We start from the raw sequence: 23,956 nt of genomic DNA, 5'->3' as shown, positions 1-23,956 counted from the left end.
AAAATGGAGTCTTGCGTGGTGAGCATGCATACAGGCCATGGCAGTTTTGTGCATTACTTATTGTTTTCGTTGAAACAATTGTACCTGCTAATTCCAGGTCTTTCTGAAGCTCTGCACAAGTGGTCCTTGGCTCTTGGACAAATCTTCTGATATTTCTTTTCACTCCTCTGTTAGAAATCTTGCGACAAGCACCTGGTCATGGTTGGTTTATGGTGAAATTATGTTGTTTTCACTTTCAGATTATGGCCCCAACAGTGCTCACTGGAACATTCAGAAGTTTAGAAATCCTTCTCTAACCAATGCCATCAGTATGTTTTGCAACAATAAGGTTGAAAAGGTCTTGAGGGAGCTCTTTGCTTTTACCCATCATGAGATATTTGTGTGACACCTTAGTAATGAGAAACACCTTTTTATAGGCCATCAGTTGAGACTGAAGCAGCTGATATTAATCTGCACTGACAAGGGGCAGCATTGCTTTCTAATTACTGATAGATTTCAGCTAGTGTCTTGGCTTTCCATGCCTTTTTGCACCTCCCTTTCTTCTCGTGTTCAGTACTTTTTTCCCTGTGTCATTCCATTGTATTACACACAACTTCATTTCTGAACTTTTGTTTTGGTTTCTTTGTATGTATGGATTGCATGGGTTGTTACCAACATGTGGTGAACATTTCATGTCAATAGCACCTTTTAGAAATATATTTACCGAGAAAAATGATGACGTGTTCAAAACTTATTTTACCCGCTGTGACTCTTCCCAAGAGCCAGTCCACTGCTTGCATCAGGGCTGAGGGATTTTGAAAAGAGTAGTGAGGCAAGATGCTGCAATGCTTTCAGAAAGCTATGTATTATAGAGTTGCCACCTCATCCCTTTAAACCCAAACACATTAATTACCCAGGTTCTGTGGCTAATTAAGGTGGTAATTAAACTCATTCAGTGCCTTATCTACTTTTGTACCATGTGATCTACTCACTACGTTTTGGGGTGTCATTAACTTACTATTGACATCTGCTGCAATAAAGATTCTGTCCCTTCACATATGCACAAGCGTGTATGACACACTTATGATGGATATCTCATGTCAGATAATTCATATCCGGTACACTGGGCTGCAGCTGGTGTGAACGAGTCCTAAATGTTGTTGTGGTAAACATTCCCCACCATTTACAATGCATAGTATCTGGTACAAACACTTAACATGGTCCCTATTCACTGCAGCTGGCTCTGGGGTCCCTTAGCACAGCTTCCTCGAACTTCCTTTTGGGTGAGAGTGCACAGGGAACAGTACAGGAATGGCAGCCAGTCTGCTTGGAGTAGGGGGTAGAAGGGGCTTACATGGGCTGTGTGGTTGTATGGATGTATGTTCATTCAGCATTAGCCCCTTTCCTAGGACCCTGAAAATGAATAATAAAGTTAGACTTTAATATCACTTTAAAGCATCGCTTATGGATAATTGACGTATTGTACTTCTGCAGTGTTGTTGCGGGTGTATAGAATTTTGAGTCCTTGCACATTTGGTATCTTTTTATTCTACTTGGTCACTTCTTGTATATTTCACACACATTGGAAAATCTATTGTGTTTTGTGTGCACTAAAATTAATCTGAGTGTATTTTGTTACTGAACATATAGGCTTGCAGATGCAAAAATATCGATAAACATAAAAAAACTGCAGCTACCATAATTTTATTCTCTAAGGTTACATGCATTTTTAAGTAAAAAAATGTAGATTTAATATGTGTGCAAAAAAAAGACCATGGCAGTGAAAAGGTTAACGATCAACTTTAATTTGTATTGCTGAAAGTCTAGCAGTGGGTTCATATTATGCTAGCAATTTATGTAACCAGTTTTTTTCCCCTTCATGTATCATAGAGTAGCTTTATAGGGGGGAAAAGCTCTCTTAAAGTAAATAGGTATACGGTCATTTTTAGTTTTTCCATTCCACTACATTACATAGATGTCACACTACTGTTATATCATGTTAATCAGTAAACTTTGTTGATTATATTCTAGAAATATATAGGGGTGTGCAAATTACAAAAATGTTGCATTGGAAATAATTATAGACCAATGCATTTACAAAAATGTATCCATTTTTGGCACCAAATTAAGTCCTGTCCCAAAAAAAAAATTATTTTACGTTAGGGTAGCTTACAAAACCTAAAAGGTATAGTGTGCAGAAAATAAAAAAAATAACGCTTTGGGACTTAAAGGGATTTCGTGATAAAAAGGCCCGGGAACTCAAGCCGCTAAAATGTCAGTTTTCTATTGAATGCTAGCACAGTTTACATTGTAGAAATTCATACAATCTACAAATGTTGGAAGTATTTCTACGATCCAATCTCTGGTATTGTGGAGGCCATCGAGTAGTGCACCAGTGCAGGGCAGCTTCATTCAAAATATGTGTAGTCTTTAAGGTGTCTGAACATGAATGTGTGATCTATTACTTGCTAAGAATTCTTAAAATATTTTTAAATCTCTTCTTTTTTTTAGTTTTGGATAAAGTGGTGTAAGAAGTAAATCCCTGTGAGTTTTTTTTTTTTTCCACTGTCTGGGTACCATTGGGAAGATTTCTCTTCCTGTCCTACAGACACAATATGAAGAGAGAAGATATATCTCTAAAGTGAGGAAATTCCTTAGCTGTCACAAATGTTTCAATTGAAAGATTTCTTTCCTCTGTTCCGGTTGTGATGGTAAATTAAAGTTTTTAATTTTCCAACACTTTTAGTCCCAGTAACAGTGACGACTAAAACAAATCGAGGGGGTGAATCTCCCTAGCAGGAACACAGCAATGAAAACTTGACCGATATGCAAATCCAAAACTAAAATGCTGTATCAAAAACTAAAAAAAAAGATACTTTAACACAAGTTGCTCTAGGCAGATCACAGAATGTCTGTACACAAAGGAAAAGCAGCATAATCAGCTTACCTGAATGTGCATTATTGCTTGGTGCTTTTAGCACTTGAGCGTTAATTCATTTCAATTGCCAGAATAAATTATTATTCTGGCCAATTAGATAAATGAATGCCCAAAAGCTTGGCGTGTCTAAACACGTTACATGCATGGACAAGCATTTTTTCTGCCTAAACGCTGCTGCCAGGGGGAAAGGACAGATGACCAAAGCGTCCAGTGTGCATGAGCACACCCCATCTACAAGAATACTTTGAGATACTCACCTAGTTAAATGAAGCAATAAGGTTGGTTATGATACTGTATGGCTTTTTTTTTTTTTTTAATTTAAACATTTATTAAATTTTTCATGTTAATACAAAAACCCAGAAAGGGAAATAATTCTCATACAAATAGACATTTATAACATTTCTACCTTTCCCTTACTAAAAACTCGTTTCTTTCCCGACCCACTACCCCCCCTTCCCACCCCTCATCCCCCCTCCTCCCCCTCTGCAGACTCTAGCCCATTCTAAACTCTTGAGGCTTGTTGATTTTTTTTTTGCTAACATCCTAGTTCATATTTTCCTATATTTCTCTTTCAATCCTGCTCTTTCCCACTTTTCCCATCTCCTAAAATATAGTCTCATCCTATCTTCCTGCATATGGTATGATCTTTCCATTCTGCCTATCTGGTTTACTCTATTGATCCAGTCTTCCTCCTTCGGTACCTCAGCTTTCCGCCAAAACTTGGGTATCAACCCTTTCGCCGCATTCAAAAAGTACCAAATACCTGAATCTTTATATTTATTTACAGATGTCTCCACATTGTGTAGGAGGCACGTCGTTGGGTCTAACCCTATGTCAATTTCAGTTATTTCTTTAATCAGTTTGACTATTATCTTCCAAAAAACCTGGATTTTCGGACATTCCCACCATATGTGAAACATCGTGCCCATCTCTCCGCATCCTCTCCAACACCTATTTAAGTTTTCCCCATTCATCTTGTGCTCTACACTCGGTGTAATGTGCCATCGTGTGACACACTTATAATTAACCTCAACCTCTCTCATACTAACATTATCGTGTATCAATCTAAACATCTTTCTCTGTCTATCTTCATCGAACCCAACTCCCATATCCCTTTCCCATTTTGTGATAAAAATTAACTTTGTGTTTGTGTCTAATTCTGTGAGTATTCTATACACTTAAATTCCCATTTCATATTTTTGTGTAAATTGTCCCATACCCTAAAAACATTTAAAGTGTAGGTACTTGTGCTTTCTTTAATTCCCCTGAACTGTGGGGGAACCCATATCATCTGACTCAGTCTAATGCCACTAAGGTCATTTTCAATTGTTACCCAACTTTTCCCCTTATGATTAAATGTCCAGTCATATATTCTTGCTAAAGCCAACCTTTCAAACATATTCCACTCCTGTCTTATTCTCAGGGGTTTCGGTAGATTTCCAATAAAACATTTCAACTGATGATATTTCCACTCGTCTATTCTAATAAAAATATCTCCCTTCTTCTCTATTAAATCTTTAAGTGGTCTCAATTCCCCCTCCACCAAAACATCTCTCAGTTGGGTGTCCTCCTTTCTAAACCATCTCCCTGATATCTTATTCTTTCCCGGGGGAAAGTACTCAGTATTTGTGAGAGGCATTAATATAGAATTAAATTCCCATTTCATATTTTTGTGTAAATTGTCCCATACCCTAAAAACATTTAAAGTGTAGGTACTTGTGCTTTCTTTAATTCCCCTGAACTGTGGGGGAACCCATATCATCTGACTCAGTCTAATGCCACTAAGGTCATTTTCAATTGTTACCCAACTTTTCCCCTTATTAAATGTCCAGTCATATATTCTTGCTAAAGCCACTGCTTTATAGTATCTCTTGACATCTGGTAGACCCAATCCCCCTCTCTCTTTAGTCCTACTCAATGTTTCATATGCTATTCTAGGTTTTTTATTCTTCCATATGTATCTTGTTAACATTTTTTTCATTATCTTAAAGAAGGCTTCTGGAATTTTAATTGGTACCATTTGAAATCTATACAGTATTTTAGGCATAATTACCATTTTGACTAGGTTTATACGTCCTATCCAAGATGGATTTCCTCCTTCTAGTCTTTTTAAGTCTTCCCTGATCTCATTTATCAAAGAGATATAGTTTAATCTATACAAATGCTTAGATGAGGCAGTGAGTTTTATTCCCAAGTATTTTATCTCTTTTTCTTTCCATATAAAGGGGAATTCTTTTTGTAGTTTTTCTTTTTCATTCTTTGGTATATTAATATTCAGGATCTCTGTTTTCGTTGGATTAATTTTTAAATTTGATAGTTCACCGTACTCCTTCAGAATCTTCATTATATTTGGGAGAGTTATTCGGGGATTCCCCACATAGAACAATAAGTCGTCTGCAAAGGCCGCTACTCTATGTTCTATGGATTCTATCTGAATTCCCTTTACCGATCCACTATTTCTTATTATTGACAACAGAGGTTCGAGTGATAATACATATAGCAGAGGGGACAGTGGGCAGCCTTGTCTTGTACCATTAGACATTCCAATGGGTTCTGATCTCTCCCCATTTACCGTGATGATTGCAGTAGGCTCTCTATATAATTTACTTATCCACTCTCGCATTCTATCTCCTATCCCCAGCACTTTTAATTTGTCCATCATAAAGCCCCAGTCCACTCTATCAAATGCCTTCTCTGCATCAATTGACAAGAGCACCACCGGGGCTTTCCCTTTTCTACTTTTCTGAATAAGCATCAGGGTTCTCAAGCCGTTATCTCTACCTTCTCTCCCCGGTACAAAGCCCACCTGGTCTCCATGGATCCATTCAGGCATCAGGTCCCTCAACCTGTTTGCTAACACCTTTGCATACAGTTTAGTGTCAGTGTTCAATAATGAGATAGGTCTATAACTGGAGCACTGAGATGGATCCTTTCCCTCCTTGTGAATAAGTACCACATGGGCCTGTAGGGATTCTCTCCTCACTTCCATCTCACCTCCCAGAGCATTCATATATTTCTCCAGCTTGGGTAACAGTACTTCACTAAATTTCTTATAGTACTTAACTGTATAGCCATCCGGGCCTGGGCTTTTTCCTCCCCCTGTGTTTTTTAATGCTATTTTCCCGAGTCATCTTCTAGGACAGCTCACTTGAGAGATAGGGCTCCTCCCAGGAAACACCCGCTCCACCTTTTTTTCCCCTTTATAGGCGTCCTCTCTCCCATTGGCCCCCAGTTTTAGTGTTTCCTCCGGCCAGGAAGGAGCTACGCCCGTTTTTTATTTTTTGTCTGGGCTCTCTGGCGGAGTACAGAGGGTCCCTGGCTGAGGCCCCCCCTTCCTCCAAGCGAGGCAGGGGCCTTGTGAGGGGGGGGACCTTTCAGCCAGTTTCACTCTGGATGCCCGTTGTAGGGTGGGGGCGTCGGCCCCAGATGGTCCCAGCGGGGCTCTCCAGGGGGGTAGAGCCCGCTCCGCCGACCGAGGCATTGGTGCCTTTCCCTGCGGGGTTTCAGGTAAGTCTTACCTGCTCCTGGATCCCGGCAGCATGGCCAGGAGGCTCGGCTGCGGAGGGTCTGGACGCTGCGATCGCGTCACTTCCGGGCGCCGGGTGTCGTCACTTCCGGCGCAGGAGCAGGGAACGGCCGCCGCCATCTTGGAAATGGGCGGCGGGCCGTGGAAGGAACCCGTGCCACGGCCGCTTCTCCACCGGCGGCCGTGAGAGGGGGGTCGGCGAGGGGGGATCGCAGGGGGGGGGGGGCGGAGCCCACCAGCCCCTGAAAAACCGCCGCACCGAGGCAGAGTCTGCGGCAGCATGGAGGCAGATCTGTCAGGAGCGGGGGAGGCCTGCAGTAAGGTAAGGGCCTTTGTTTGGCAACTCTCTTTTGTTTTTATCCCCCTCCTCCCTGCCTCGGTTTGGGAGACTTGCCCAAAGCCAGACGCCCCTCTCTCGAGGATCTCGAAGGACACGGACCTGTCCTTTGAAGACGGTGGGTCCCTAAAAGACCCGATGGATCGGAAAGCGGATGCCTTCCTGAAGAGGGCATGGGAAGCGTCCGCAGTGAATTTTAAACCTGCAGTGGCAACGACCTGTGTGTCCAGAACCCTGGATGTGTGGTTGGGGCAGCTCCGTTCGCATCTGGAACAAGGCACCCCGGGGGAAGAGATTCTGAAGTCCCTTCCGGTGCTGGAGAAAGCGGTAGCCTTCATCGCGGACGCATCAGCAGAGACCATCAGACTCTCTGCTAGATCTACAGCGCTCATAAACACGGCAAGGAGGGCTATCTGGCTGAAATCGTGGCAGGGGGATCTGGCCTCCAAATCTAAACTCTGTGGCCTGCCGTTTGAAGGAAAACTCCTTTTCGGCCCAGAGCTGAATTCAGTCCTGGAAAGGTCGGCCGACAGGAAAAAGAGCTTCCCGGTCCCCAGCAGGCAGGTTGGACGGAAGGGGTTTCGCCCATCTAGGCGATACGCGTCGAGGGAAGCTAGGTTCCAAACCCAGCGCCCAGGCTGGGGCGCGAGAAGAGGCAGGAACGAGCCGAGAGGCAGGGGAGGTTTCCTTTTCAACCCCAGCCAGAATAGACCCAAAACCCAGCCGAAGTGACTGGAGAGGCCAGGTGGGAGCGAGGCTGGGGCGCTTCCACGCACAATGGCTAAGGATAACCCAGAACACCTACATTCTGGAGGCCATCCACAGGGGGTACAGAATAGAGTTCACAAGGACCCCCCCTCAGAGTTTCTTTGCAACACCCCTGCCAAAGGACAGGGCCATGGCGGATGCGCTGGTGGACCTCCTACAAGATATGCTCAGTCAGAACGTTATCTGCCAGTTGAGAGAAGAGGAAAGGGGAAGTGGATTCTTCTCCCATTTCTTTCTAAGGAAAAAACCGTCAGGTACTTACAGGATGATATTGAATCTGCGGAAGGTGAACGAGTTCGTGAGGCCCAGCAAATTCCGTATGGAATCCATATACACGGTGAAGGAACTCCTTTCACCTGGGGTGTTCATGGCCTCGATAGATCTGCAAGACGCATACCTGCATGTCCCGATAAGAGAAGATTCCAGGAGATTCCTGAGGTTTGCGCTGGAAGGAGAAAAGGGTCCGGTGCTATTTCAGTTCAACACACTCCCCTTCGGCCTGTCGTCGGCCCCGAGGATATTCACCAAGATTTTAGCGGAGCCTTTAAGAGTTTTGAGACTGGAAGGGATAAACATCATCCCCTATTTGGACGACCTGCTTTTATTTGCGGACACAGAGGGAGGCCTGAGATCGCACATCGAACGTACGATATCTTTTCTGGAAAGTTTGGGGTGGCTTATCAACAAGGAGAAGTCACAGCTAACCCCCTCCAAGAGGATTACGTACTTGGGGTACGTCCTGGACTCCGCACAGGCCCGATCGTACCTAACATCAGAAAAAGCCCTCAACCTGCGGCAGGACACAAGGGCCCTCCGGAGGATGTCGACCTGCACGGTCAGGACCGCGATGAGAATAATCGGGCGGATGACAGCGGCAATACCAGGGGTGCAATGGGCGCAACTTCACTCCAGGGTTCTGCAAAATCACACCCTTTCCCACTGGGACGGCAGCCGAGCAGGTCTGAGTTCCAGGATCCGCATCACGCACGAAGTGAAGGAATCGCTAAGGTGGTGGGGAAGCATCCTCACCTTGGAACGAGGAAGAAGTTGGAGGCTGGCCAGCCCACTGCGGATCACCACGGATGCAAGCATGACTGGTTGGGGCGCCCATATGGAAGACGGCCTGGCCCAGGGCACGTGGGGTGCAGTAGACTCCAGCAGGTCGTCAAATTACAGGGAGCTGTTGGCAGTTTTCAAGGCACTTACGACCTTTCAGGAAAAGATAAGGGGGAGAGGTGTCCAGATTCTCTCCGACAATACCACTGCAGTGGCGTATTTGAACAGGCAGGGAGGCACAAGGTCCCCAAGGCTGATGGAGTTGGCCGGATCCCTCCTGAGCTGGGCGGAGGAAAACCTGGAGTTCATCACGGCAGTACATCTGAAAGGGGACCTGAACCAGTTGGCGGATCAGCTGAGCCGAAGAGAGGTCATCCAGACAGAATGGTGCCTCAGCCAGTCAGCGTTCGATCAGATTTGCGCCAGGTGGGGCTCCCCCTCTATCGATCTATTTGCCAACGGCCAGAACACAAAGCAGGAAAGGTACTTCTGCCTGCAGAAGGACCCCAAAAGCGAGGGGATAGATGCGCTAGCCCAGCAGTGGGAAGGAGACCTCCTTTATGCCTTCCCTCCATTCAGACTACTGCCGAAGGTGATACAGCAGATCCAGTTGTCTCAAGCCAAAGTTATTCTGATCGCGCCATTCTGGCCCAAGAGATCTTGGTTCTCCCGGTTGAAGGAGCTCAGTTTAGCAGACCCTTGGATGATACCACCCACACGCGATTTACTCACCCAGGGGAGGGTGATGCATCCTCATCCAGAAAGGCTGTCCTTAGCGGCGTGGCTTCTGAGCGGGACAGGCTAGCAGAAAAGGGGCTCTCGGCAAGAGTGGTCGCCACCCTCTTGGATGGCCGGAAGAGGTCGACGAACGCCTTGTACGACAAGGTCTGGAAGAAGTTTTCCGCCTGGAAGGTCAGAAACGAAGCACCGGGCACGCCCATTTTGCATACAGTTCTTGAATTCCTTCAAGCCGGGGCGGATAAGAATCTGGCTGCCAATACCCTCAAAGTACAGGTAGCGGCTCTGTCGAACTTTCTCGAGCTGAGGTTGGCGGCAGACCCATTAGTAATCAGATTCCTGAGGGCTATCTCCAGGCGCCGTGCCCCGTCCTTGCCAAAACTTCCAACATGGGACCTGGGCACAGTCCTGAAGAGCTTTCAGCGGGGGCCTTTCGAACCGCTGGATGAGTGTTCGCTCAGATCTTTGACTCTTAAAACCATCCTCCTCACGGCACTAGTTTCTGCCCGCAGGGTCAGCGAGTTGCATGCCCTTTCAGTGATCGAGCCGTACTGCACCATCTTATTGGATAGAATCATCCTCCGCACGGACCCGGCCTTCCTACCTAAGGTCGCGTCACACTTCCATAGATCTCAGGAAATAGTAATACCTTCCCTGGAGGCCGATCCGGGCAGCGCGGAGGACTGTAGCAGGTTAGACGTTAGACGGTGTTTGATCACGTACATCGAACGCACAAAGACATGGAGACACTCGTCCCGGCTTTTCGTCCTATTCCAGGGGCCAAGGAAGGGGGACGGTGCCTCCAAGGGCACCATCGCCAGATGGATCAGGGAGGCAGTTTCGGAAGGTTACAAGTCGGCAGGCCTGTCACCACCGCCCGGCCTAAAAGCCCACTCCACGAGGGCCACTGCGGCCTCCTGGGCGGAAAAAGGGGGGGCCTCCCCCGGACAGATCTGCAGAGCCGCAACGTGGTCCAGTTTCGCCACCTTCACTAAGCATTACAGGCTGGATCTGATCGGCAGCAAGGACCAGGCATTTGGCAGGAAGGTCCTACAAGCAGGGTGCCCGCCCTAATGTACGTATTTCTATTCTACTCCTCTCAAGTGAGCTGTCCTAGAAGATGACTCGGGAAAACGCAGTTATTTACCTGTTAACTGTATTTCCAGGAATCTTCTAGGACAGCGTAACTCCCCCCCGATTACTGTTTGATCACACAATTATGTGCAGGTATGTTGCGAACCTATGGGGGATGTCTTTATTACCGGTTTTCTTCTTTGTTTTCTCCTAGGCCTTCGGTCATATTCTTATACTGGGGGCCAATGGGAGAGAGGACGCCTATAAAGGGGAAAAAAAGGTGGAGCGGGTGTTTCCTGGGAGGAGCCCTATCTCTCAAGTGAGCTGTCCTAGAAGATTCCTGGAAATACAGTTAACAGGTAAATAACTGCGTTTTAATTTCTTCCTGGGAAATTTCTGCGTCCAGGGAGTTCAGCTGTGCTTCGCTTAGTTTTGGTAATCCCGCATTTTTTAAGTATGTCATCTTTTTTTCATTAATTCCCTCTTGAGCTTCTTTTAGGGGGCCTTGGGGGCTAATATTATATAACTTTTTGTAATACTCCGTAAACACTTTAATAATCTCTTTATTTGAATGGACCAACTGCCCCTTTGAACTTTTTATCTTTTCTATATAGTTCCTATTTTTCTTTTTATTCAAAGCTCTCATTAGATATCTTCCTGGTCTGTCTCCCCATCTATATCTCTCATTCAAAACCCTGTTGTATACTCTTCTCTTCTCCTCATCCATCAACCTCTCTAGCTCGTCTTTTTTTATCCAATAACTTCTGTCTCGTATCTTTTGTTATTTTCTTCTTATGGATCTGCTCCAAGTCCAATATTTCTTTTAATAGCCCAGAGAGACCCTCTCTCTTCTTTCCTTTTTCTTCCTTGCTCCTGTCGCAATTAGGATTCCTCTTATGAATACCTTATGGCTTTCCCAGACTGTAGCTATCGATACTTCCTCTGTTTCGTTCTCCTTAAAGTATACCTTAATCTCTTTCTCGATTTTCTGAACTACATCCTCATCCAGAAGAAGAGCCTCATTTAATCTCCACCCTAATCCTCCAGTCCACATTCTTCCCCATCCCATTTTCATTACGACCGGAGCATGATCCGAGAACGTCCTTGTCTCTATGTCAATTTTAACCAGATGATCTATAAGTTGATGGTCTATTAAGATGTAATCTAATCTCGAGTATATCTCATGTGCATTAGAGAAGAAGGTATAGTCTCTGTCTTTCATATGCGTTATTCTCCAGGTGTCCACTAGTTGATATTCATGCATCACTTTTTTCAAAGCTCTCAGAGATCTACTCCCCTCTCTTTGCACAGAAGAGGTATTATCCTTTTGTGGGTCCATACAGAAATTTAGGTCTCCAGCTACTATCAAACGCCCTTTTTTAAATTCCATTAATTTTTTCAACAGACCCTTCATATACATCTCCGGGTTTTTATTAGGGCAGTATATATTGGCTAAAGTACACTCAATCCCCTGAAGTCTACCTTTTAAGAATAAAAACCTCCCCTCCGGGTCGGTTCTTCTATCCTCCAGCTCAAATCTCATATTCTTTGCCAGACCTATTGCAACCCCTTTTGCTCTTTTAATTGGAGAATCTGCATAGTACCATATTGGGAAGTGTTTGGATTTCAATTTCACGTTTGCCTCTATCTCAAAATGCGTCTCCTGTAAAAATACCACTGACGTCGCCCTATGGTGTAACTCATTAAACAGCCTAAATCTCTTCCCTGGACAACTCAGACCATTCACATTATAAGTTATAAACTGTATTTCTTCCATCATTCCCAATTAACTCCATCTCTCTTCCAGATTGCCTCTCCCTTCTGTCCTGCAGAGTATTGACCCAATACCTCCTCCCCTCCCTCCCTCCCACCCAAGTCCCATCCCCTCCCCCCTCCCTCCCAGGCCACCCCCCCCACCCCACCCCTTTTTAGGCCTTCTACCTGCCTATCAATCATTTGTGGTGAAGATACCACCTTTGATTTTTTATTTAAACCTTGGGGTTGAACTCCTCCCATGTACGACTTACCCACCCTCCAACCACCACCGATTCCCTCACTTGCTTTAAATCTTTTAACCTTAACGATACACTTTGGGGAGAAAGTTAGGGGGAAAAAAAAAACAACTCCCTCTATCCCAACTAACTCCTCACTACCTCCCCTCTACCTACTTCCTGCCATACTTCTTTTCCCCCAATGCCTATTTCAGTCTCTGTTTCCCACCCACTAATCCTCATTCTCTGCAATTCCAGTCTGTCACAGAAGTCTCTTAAGTCCTCGGGAAATCTCATGTATGCTGTAACACCGTTCTTCCATCCGATCAGACACTCTGGGTTACCCCATCTATAATGGACATTTCTTGATCTCATCTGCTCTAATAGGGGCCTCAAAGCTCTTCTTCTCCACAAAGTCTCGTACGATAGATCTGCAAAATCGGGATATTTATATCTCCATACTTAATAGAAGTTCTTCCTTTAATCCTTCTCCAAATCTCTTGCTTATCTCCATAATTTTGCAGCTGAACAATCACATCTCTTGATTTTTCCTTCCCGTTACCTTGTTGGGGCTTTCCTGATCTAAAGACTCCATCCAGTTTAATTACCTCTGTTTCAGGTCTATCCATAATATAGTTTAACATTTTACAGACTTTTTCTTGCAGTTCTCCACCTTTCAGGATATCTGGGATTCCTCTTATCCTCAAGTTGCTTCTCCTAGACCTGTTCTCCTGTACTTCTATTTTATACTGCAGTTGTTTCTGCATATTCCTCATCAAAGCAGACCTTTTTTCTAAGTCCGAAATGATATGGGTATGTTTGTTGATATTTCCCTCTATTTCTTCCGTTCTCTTTAGCAGATGCCCTAGATCCTGACGTATATTTGTCATTTCTTGCTTAATAGTTTTTTCCAAGTCCTTAAACATTACAGTCATCTCTCTTTTGTTCGGCACTTGCAAATCTTTTTCAAGATCTTTCCTCGCTAAGTTTTCTGTCCACTGTTGGCTACTACTATCCAGGCCTATTGACAATCTAGGGCTATTCTCCAAGGTAGTTTCCATTTCCCCCTTTTCATTTCCACTATAGGCCCTTTCTGGAGTCGCATTACCCTGGGAAGTTAATTTTTTAATTGAGCCCGTCTGGGACCCTTTAAGCCCACTTCCTTTAGCGCTTTTATTCTTCATATCTTCTGCACTTAGTATAGTTCTTTAAACAGCAGGAAGCTTTAGGCAGTATATTGGGGTATTAATATTAAACAGTCTCTGTCACTTTAACACTTCATTTTCTTATTTCTTTTCCCAGGTCTCTTCTGTAGCCACTTAGTAATTTCTCTTTCCCTTTTCAATTCTGTTTTCACTTTTCCAATCCCCTGGGAATCCCCCTTCTCTCTTTGTTGGTGGTTAACAGTCCTTCCCACAGTTCAACACAGTTACACAATTACATGTGGGATCATACATATGGACTCACCCTCCTTCACTTGTTCCCTCATCTAGTTTGTCGACTCAGATCTCCAGCCGTCCACTCACCGCATTCAGCCAATGTCTCTGGGGGATTCCTGCAGGGTCTTCTGTAGGTATATGTGCTCTGTCGCCTTCCACTCCTGTGCTGCTGATTTTATAGGTTTACAGCCAGCATCTCTGTTCTCCTGTCAGGGAGCCAGCATTTGTCAGGGAACCGGCCGGCGCCTCTGCTTCCCAGTGCTCCTTTGCGGCTTTGCGGCTAACCAGCGTGGTCACGCCGCTCTGCTCCGTCTCCCCGGCAACCCGACAGCTGATCCCAGGTCTCCGCGATGCAAACACCTCCCGGAGCTCCGCTTCCACACTCGCCGTCTTCTCCCCTCAGCACGCCGGCACCCTCTCCCCCTGGGGACCTCCTCACTCAGGTAGGGCTTCGGGCATTGAAGTGCTCTCGTGGTGGTGGTCTCCTCGTGGGTTATCGGAGAGCACTCACATCGTGCTCTCCGACGCCGCCATGTTTAGGCTCCTCCCCCCTAGGTGTAGGATGATACTGTATGGCTTTTGTCATGATCACTTTCATGGGTAAAACCCATTTAGATAGTGAAGTGATTGTTTCTGTTTGTATTTGAAGTCTTTTTATAGGCAACCTCCACCAGATAATCATTGCAGATACAATATATTGCCAAAAGTATTGGGGCGCCTTTACACGCACATGAACTTCAATGGCATCCTAGTCTTAGTCCGTCGAGTTCAATATTGAGTTGGCCCACCCTTTGTATCTATAACAGCTTCAACTCTTCTGGGAAGGCTGTCCACAAGGTTTAGGAGTGTGTCTATGGGAATGTTTGACCATTCTTCCAGAAGAGCATTTGTGAGATCAGGCACTGATGTCGGACGAGAAGGCCTGGCTCACACTCTCTACTCTAATTCATCCCAAAGGTGTTCTATCGGGTTGTGGTGAGAACTCTGTGCAGGCCAGTCAAGTACCTTCACCCTAAACTCCCTCATCCATGTCTTTTATGGATCTTGCTTTGTGCACTGGTGTGCAGTCATGTTGGAACAGGAAAGGGCCATCCACAAACTGTTCCCACAAAGTTGGGAGCATGAAATTGTTCAAAATGTCCAAAATGTCTTGGTATGCTGATGCCTTAAGAGTTCCATTCACTGGAACTAAGGGGTCAAGCCCAACCCCTGAAAAACAACCCAACACCATAATCCCCCCTCCACCAAACTTTACTCGTGGCACAATGCAGTCAGGCAAGTACCGTTCGCCTGGCAACTGCCAAACCCACACACGTTCATCTGATTGCCAGACAGAGAAGCGTGATTTGTCACTCCAGAGAACACGTCTCCACTGCCCTAAAGTCCAGTGGTGGCATGCTTTACGCCACTGCATCCAACGCTTTGCATTGCACTTGGTGATGTAAGACTTGGATGCAGCTGCTTGGCCATAGAAACCCATTTCATGAAGCTTTCTACGCACTGTTGTGCTAATCTGAAGGCAACATGAAGTTTGGAGGTCTTTAGCTATTGACTCTGCAGACACTTGGTGACTTCTGCGCACTGTGTGCTTCAGCATGCGCTGACCCCACTCTGCCATTTTACATGACCTATACTTCGTGGCTGAGTTGCTGTTGTTCCGAGTTGCTTCCACTTTGTTATTATACCACTAACCGTTGACCGTGGAATATTTAGTAGCAAGGAAATGTCACGGATGCACAGGTGGTAACCTATCACGGTACCATGCTTGAATTCACTGAGCTCCTGAGAGCGACCCATTCTTTCACAAATGTTTGTAGAAGCAGTCTGCATGCCTAGGTGCTTGATTTTATACACCTGAGGCCATGGAGGTGATTGGAACACCTGAATCCAATGATTTGGAGGGGTGTGCCAATACTTTGCTGGTCCAAGAGGTATATCATACACTATATTGCCAACCGAAAATGGGCTGCACAAACTATGGGAGCAGCCTCTATTAAAGCAGAAATAACTCCAACAACATTGCAGTGTTTCAGATCTTGATGCCGGAACTTCCCCTGCTGTAACCGTGTACGCTGCTATACTTTTTATTATAAAATGTTTCCTATAACCAACGATATTGCTGTTATGATGGCTGAATGAATGTGTTCTAGTGCTACAAGAAGACCCTTGTGCTGGCCATTTGGTGCTGCTGTAGGATCTAATCTCTGGGGCTCTTAAGGGTTTAACCACAGCAAAGGGCATTTTTATAGTAAAATAAAGCCACCCCAGTCTGTTCTATAGATACTTTCATGTCTGTACCATTACAGCAGCTATTTTAGATCTCTGCTGCTTCACCTGCAGTCCCCAGCAATTGAAATTGCTGTGTATTGTGAACAATTGTTTACTAAATTGTATGTCTCCTGCTTCCATGTCACAGTTCTGGGGTCTAGGAATTGGCTACTTAAGTCATTGTAGGGAGGCAGGTGACATGTCACATATTCCCCTATACCCAGAAGTACTGGTATTTTTTATAAAAGAGGGAATCCAGGCAGGACAGATCAGCAATAAGGCAAATATAATTACCAAAGAGTACTTGGTCCCTGTTGGGGTTGATGGATGAGGGTATTTATGGATGAGGGTATTCTTCTTTTTTTTTTTTTTTTTTTTTTTTTTACACATTATTTTAAGAGGAGTGTGATCTTTTAGATTGTTAGGCTTCTTCATGGAAACACTAGACCTCAGCAATCCAGTTGTGAACAATGATGATCAATTATCACTATTCTATAGTAGAAAATATTTAATAGGTAAAAAACTAATGAATGTAACTTTTTAAAATTTTAGTGTTTTATGAATACCAGAGAACGTACAACCGAGACCTGGAGAAGAGCATCTGCCGGGAAATGTCTGGGGATCTGGAGAGAGGCATGCTTGCAGTAGGTAAGTGGCTTGACCTAGTTCTACACATTGCCACTGGACATCCTGAATACTCTGCAGAGCTATGGAATGCCAGTCAAGCTTAACTTGTGGCCATATGTCTGGAATTTGTGTCTCTTTATAACTACATTGTCCTGTGTGCACCTGTTATTCATTAGGACTGTGCCAATTATTCCAATTACAGACTGTTACCTTCTGTATAATATCAGCACAATATTGTAATTTCTGGCTAATTCTGTGTGTGGTCTTACTGATCTGTTTGCAGCTTTTGTTGATGCTAATGTGGATTGTTTCTCCTTTTTTCTTTAATTGTTTATAAGCTTCCTGAAGATGTCTGGTAACTCTGAGATCACTTACATCACCTTGGATCCATTTTGCAGTGTAGTAGTGCCATGTTGAGTGGCCTTTATAAAGCCAGAACTGATCAAAAAGATAAATCTATTCCGTTATCTTTTCTTAGTAAAATAAACGAAAAGTGTGTGTGTGTTTGTGTGTATACAGGACTAATTTGTACGCTGGATATTATCCCTTGCATTGCTGTTTAAACAGAACATTATAATTTTATTTTAAAAATGAATCTCTCCAGGCAGTTATTACTTCTGAGGCTTCTGTCTAGCAGCAGAGGCTACTGTTGGCTTTGGCACTTCTATATCTATCTATCTATGGAACCTGCCTGCCCCCTACCCCTCTCTGGCAATATCTTGTTTGAAATTAGCATGGACACTGCAGCAGGGTCACCAAAATATCAGTAGTACAACTAGAGAAGTTCAGTTGTGACAAAACAAATAGGGTAATTTTTCTTTTCCAGAGCTGGCTTTATGAAAGTTGCTTAGCATTCTGTAAGGGCTTGTACAGGTCATGCAGCATTTGAACTCAGTAAGTGGTACCATTTGTATTTGAGCCACATTCAAAGCAAGCGTTTACAGAGGGCTCTTGGCTGGTAGCAGCAATAGGAGCTAAGCGCTGCTTTATAAAGGCTGTATGTACAAGCCCTTACTGTGTGATATCTCTCCATGCCTTGCTGTTGTGTGTATTTGTTATCATATTATTTTTTTTATTTGCATAAGTAAGGTATGATCATTGGACACATTGCTACATTAAATAGACCTTCTACTGATGTATTACATATAAAAGCTTTATCAGTGGGCTAATATTTGTGCCACTGCATAAAGGAATATACTGCATTTGTATGAAGCTTTTAGTTTGTAAAAGATGCATTTTCACAGACAATTTACATTACATTTTAATTGCTTACTAATTCACCACAGTAAGAAAAAAAACCTAGGACTCTTTTGTATGAGGCACCTGTAAAGTTGTCTATGGGTAAAATGGCAAATTAATTTCAGAATTACATTTCAAACGTGTATTAAATCATGTATTAAAGAAACTCGCTGTGCAATTTTAGCACTGTCTAAGGATTACTGGCACACAGAGGGAAGAGTTAAAGAGACTCTGTCAAGGGTGGTGGGGGTGCGATCTGCTGCTGGTTTGAAGTGTGTTGTACCTGTCAGAAGGATTATGGCTGAAAGGACTGGGGGTACTGCTACAGGCATGTGCACCTCCTAAATGCATGCTTGCAGCAGTTTGCCTCCTTGACAAGCTCCCCCCTCCCCCTGTGATAGCCTCTTTGTAGATAGGTAAAGAATTTGCTTTTCTTTATTTTCTTTATTTTTTTTTTAAGTTTCAGCTTTAAAAATAATGGTGGTAATAAAATATATATTGAATATGTACAATGTATAATTTGTTGTGCCATAAATTGTACACATTTTAAATTTACCAGATAACTCAGAATATAAAGGGCTATAATAATCATTCTACATTTAACATATAACTCTGTTCAGTATACTGATTCAGCATACTTTTGTCTTTTTCAGTAAAATGCCTTAAAAACACGTCAGCATTCTTTGCAGAGCGACTCTACAAAGCAATGAAGGTAAGTCACACAAAGATATTCCAAACAACCATCCTTCATTGAAGCACAGATTATATTTTCAACTATTTGCTACCAACTAATTTGCTGCTAACTTCCTCGTGAACCTTTATAATATCCATACAGGAACATGATTTCCTAGCTTTTTAGTTTAGTCAAGAAATCATTTAATTCAAAGGAAAAATGTTATCTGACTCATCTTTGTTTTGTGTGCAGGGTGCTGGGACAAAAGATAAAACCCTGATTCGCATCATGGTATCTCGTAGTGAAGTAGATTTGCTGGACATCCGCCAGGAGTACAAGAAGATGTATGGCAAGTCATTATACACAGATATCACGGTAAGATCTTTGTATGCATTGCTATAAACACATTACTCTGAACTGTGCAAACAGCAGTGGAGTGTAAAAACTAGAACTGGATAGTACTGTAAATGTCGTCTTCTGTTAATCCAGATGCTGCAATTGATGCACAAGCACAGTACATAAATGCATATGAAAGTCCTTATCTTAAAGTTATCCCATGTTCTAAAGCTTCCATTATTACATTGTGAGTCTGTTCGAGTAAATTTATTTAACCACTTATCCTCCAGAAGATTTACCCCCCTTCTTGACCAGGCCATTTTTTGCAATACTGCACTGTGTTACTTTAACTTTTACTTTTACTTTAACGCTGCACCCAAATGAAATTTATGTCCTTTTTTTCCCCCACAAATAGAGCTTTTTTTCAGTGGTAGTTGATCACCTCTGTGCTTTTTAATTTTTTGTGCTATGAACAAAAAAAAACAATAATTGTGAAAGAAAAACAATATTTTTGACTTTTTGCTATACAACCTATCCAATAAAAAAATCAAATTTCTTCATAAATGTAGGCCAAAATGTATTCTGATACATGTCTTTGCTAACAAAAAAAAATACCAATACGTGTAAATTAATTGGTTTACGTGAAAGTTATAGCGTTTACAAATGGTGATATATTTTTTATTTCATTTAAACTAGTAATTGCGGCTATTAGTGACTTATAGTGGGACTGCTGTAAAATTCTGACACTGGGGGGAACTAACTGCCACTGACACTAATACAGTGATCAGTGCTAATAAACAGCACTGACGCTGTACTAATGGCACTGAGCAGGAAGGTGTTAACATCTGGGGCGATCAAAGGGTTAACTGTGCGGTTTCCCAGTGTGTGTGTTTCACTGTAAGCACATTGCTTTGTATGGCTTTGCTATGCAGAGCCATACAAAGCAAGTGTACAGGTGCTGATGGGAGAGATCTGTATTGTTTACATACCAGGTGTCGGTGGGTGGGGAATCGCCAACTAGAACCCAGTGATTGACACCTCTAGCCGCCAATAGCGTTGCGGGTAGGGCAGTGCGCACATGCCCCCTACCCAGAAATGCAAACCGTGTGTATATATACGTGATTTTGTGCAGCCCTGTAGCAGTACTTCTGCTGTAGGACGGAGGGAAAGCGGTTAATGATCATTAATATTTAGATATTGTCATTCCTGGTGGAGAAAATACTTATTTTTCTCTACTGTACTTGGTCTGTTAGTATTGTAAGAAAAGAGATTTTGAAGTAGTCTGTGTATACTGTATACAGTAGGGCAAAAAAGTATTTAGTCAGCCACCAATTGTGCAAGTTCTCCCACTTAAAAAGATGAGAGAGGCCTGTAATTGGCATCATAGGTAGACCTCAACTATGAGAGACAAAATGAGAAAAAAATCCAGACAATCACATTGGCTAATTTGGAAAGAATTTATTTGCAAATTATGGTGGAAAATAAGTATTTGGTCACCTACAAACAAGCAAGATTTCTGGCTCTCACAGACCTGTACCTTCTTTAAGAGGCTCCTCTGTCCTGCACTCATTATCTGTATCAGTGGCACATGTTTGAGGTTGTGGACAGGTGTCTTTTATACTGATAACAAGTTCAAACGTCACACTCCAAACTCCACTATGGTGAAGACCAAAGAGCTGTCGAAGGACACCAGAAACAAAATTGTAGACCTGCACCAGGCTGGGAAGACTGAATCTGCAATAGGGAAGCAGCTTGGTGTGAACAAATCAACGGTGGGAGCAATAATTAGAAAATGGAAGACATACAAGACCACTGATAATCTCCCTCGATCTGGGGCTCCACGCAAGATCTCACTCCGTGGGGTGAAAATGATCACAAGAACGGTGAGCAAAAATCCCAGGACCACACGGGGGGACCTAGTGAATGACCTGCAGAGAGCTGGGACCAACGTAACGAAGGCTACCATCAGTAACACACTAAGCCGCCAGGGACTCAGATCCTGCAGTGCCAGACGTGTCCCCCTGCTTCAGCCAGTATATGTCTGGGCCCATCTGAAGTTTGCTAGAGAGCATTTGGATGATCCAGAATTGGATTGGGAGAATGTCATATGGTCAGATGAAACCAAAATAGAACTGTTTTTGGTAGAAACACAACTCGTCGTGTTTGGAGGAGAGAGAATGCTGAGTTGCATTCAAAGAACACGATACCTACTGTGAAGCTTGAAGGTGGCAACATCATGCTTTGGGGCTGTTTCTCCGCAAAGGGACCAGGATGACAGATCCATTTACAGGACAGAATGAATGGGGCCATGTATCATGAGATTTTGAGTGCAAACCTCCTTCCATCAGCAAGGGCATTGAAGATGAAACGTGGCTGGGTCTTCCAACATGACAATGATCCCAAACATACCGCCCGGGCAACGAAGGAGTGGCTTCATAAGAAGCATTTCAAGGTCCTGGAGTGGCCTAGCCAATCCCCAGATCTAAACCCCATAGAAAACCTTTGGAGGGAGTTGAACGTCCGTGTTGCCCAGCAACAGCCCCAAAACATCACTGCTCTAAAGATCTGCATGGAGGAATGGGCCAACATACCAGCAACAGTGTGCGCCAACCTTGTGAAGACTTACAGGAAACGTTTGACCTCTGTGATTGCAAACAAAGGATATATAACAAAGTATTGAGATGAACTTTTGATATTGACCATTTACTTATTTTCCACCATAATTTGCAAATAAATTCTTTCCAAATCAGCCAATGTGATTGTCTGGATTTTTTTCTCATTTTGTCTCTCATAGTTGAGGTCTACCTATGATGCCAATTACTGGCCTCTCTCATCTTTTTAAGTGGGAGAACTTGCACAATTGGTGGCTGACTAAATACTTTTTTGCCCCGCTGTATATACTGCGTCATAATGTAGTGTGTGTATACTGTGTATATATACTGCGACATAATGTAGTCGTGTGTGTATACCGTGTATATATACTGCGACATAATGTAGTAGTGTGTGTATACTGTGTATATATACTGCGACATAATGTAGTAGTGTGGGTATACGGTGTATATATACTGCGACATAATGTAGTAGTGTGTGTATACTGTGTATATATACTGCAACATAATGTAGTGTGTGTATACTGTGTATATACTGCGACATAATGTAGTAGTAGTGTGCGTATACTGTGTGTATATATACTGTGACATAATGTAGTAGTAGTAGTAGTAGTGTGTATACTGTGTATATACTGCGACATAATGTAGTAGTGTGTGTATACTGTGTATATACTGCGACATAATGTAGTAGTGTGTGTATACTGTATATATACTGCGACATAATGTAGTAGTAGTAGTAGTGTGTATACTGTGTATATATACTGCGACATAATGTAGTAGTGTGGGTATACTGTGTATATACTGCGACATAATGTAGTAGTGTGGGTATACTGTGTATATACTGCGACATAATGTAGTAGTAGTGTGCGTATACTGTGTGTATATATACTGTGACATAATGTAGTAGTAGTAGTAGTAGTGTGTGTATACTGTGTATATATACTGTGACATAATGTAGTAGTAGTAGTAGTAGTAGTAGTAGTGTGTGTATACTGTGTATATATACTGCGACATAATGTAGTAGTGTGTATACTGTGTATATATACTGCGACATAATGTAGTAGTGTGGGTATACTGTGTATATATACTGCGACATAATGTAGTAGTAGTGTGCATACTGTGTATATATACTGCGACATAATGTAGTAGTGTGTGTATACTGTATGTATATATACTGTGACATAATGTAGTAGTAGTGTGTGTATACTGTGTATATACTGCGACATAATGTAGTAGTGTGTGTATACTGTGTATATACTGCGACATAATGTAGTAGTGTGTGTATACTGTATATATACTGTGACATAATGTAGTAGTAGTAGTAGTAGTGTGTGTATACTGTGTATATATACTGCGACATAATGTAGTAGTGTGTGTATACTGTGTATATACTGCGACATAATGTAGTAGTAGTAGTGTGTATACTGTGTATATACTGCGACATAATGTAGTAGTGTGTGTATACTGTGTATATATACTGCGACATAATGTAGTAGTGTGTGTATACTGTGTATATACTGCGACATAATGTAGTAGTAGTAGTAGTAGTGTGTATACTGTGTATATATACTGCGACATAATGTAGTAGTGTGTGTATACTGTGTATATATACTGCGACATAATGTAGTAGTGTGTGTATACTGTGTATATATACTGCGACATAATGTAGTAGTGTGGGTATACGGTGTATATATACTGCGACATAATGTAGTAGTGTGGGTATACGGTGTATATATACTGCGACATAATGTAGTAGTGTGTATACTGTGTATATATACTGCGACATAATGTAGTAGTGTGTGTATACTGTGTGTATATATACTGCAACATAATGTAGTGTGTGTATACTGTGTATATATACTGCGACATAATGTAGTAGTAGTGTGCGTATACTGTGTGTATATATACTGTGACATAATGTAGTAGTAGTAGTAGTAGTGTGTATACTGTGTATATACTGCGACATAATGTAGTAGTGTGTGTATACTGTGTATATACTGCGACATAATGTAGTAGTGTGTGTATACTGTGTATATACTGCGACATAATGTAGTAGTAGTAGTAGTAGTAGTGTGTATACTGTGTATATATACTGCGACATAATGTAGTAGTAGTAGTAGTAGTAGTGTGTATACTGTGTATATATACTGCGACATAATGTAGTAGTGTGTGTATACTGTGTATATATACTGCAACATAATGTAGTAGTGTGTGTATACTGTGTATATATACTGCAACATAATGTAGTGTGTGTATACTGTGTATATACTGCGACATAATGTAGTAGTAGTGTGCGTATACTGTGTGTATATATACTGTGACATAATGTAGTAGTAGTAGTAGTAGTGTGTATACTGT

The 23,956-nt window shown here is 42.8% G+C and overlaps 1 protein-coding gene across 2 annotated transcripts in view; it reads left to right on the top strand.

Annotated features, from left to right (window-relative positions):
- ANXA11 (annexin A11) overlaps positions 1-23,956 on the top strand; it is a 102,844-nt gene that overhangs the window by 76,385 nt on the left and 2,503 nt on the right. For both annotated transcript variants that reach the window (XM_089682511.1, XM_089682512.1), the window contains 3 exons: positions 16,667-16,762; positions 18,634-18,692; positions 18,906-19,028. In XM_089682511.1, the coding sequence (XP_089538637.1) occupies positions 16,667-16,762; positions 18,634-18,692; positions 18,906-19,028 (278 nt within the window). The remainder of the gene's footprint in view (positions 1-16,666; positions 16,763-18,633; positions 18,693-18,905; positions 19,029-23,956) is intronic.

Source organism: Staurois parvus, unplaced genomic scaffold (genome assembly GCF_062004578.1).
Source record: "Staurois parvus isolate SC_StPar_1 unplaced genomic scaffold, SC_StPar_1.0 ptg000291l, whole genome shotgun sequence".
Taxonomy (NCBI): domain Eukaryota; kingdom Metazoa; phylum Chordata; class Amphibia; order Anura; family Ranidae; genus Staurois; species Staurois parvus.
Note: the sequence above shows the minus strand (reverse complement) of the source record. Positions and strands in the feature narration are given on the sequence as shown.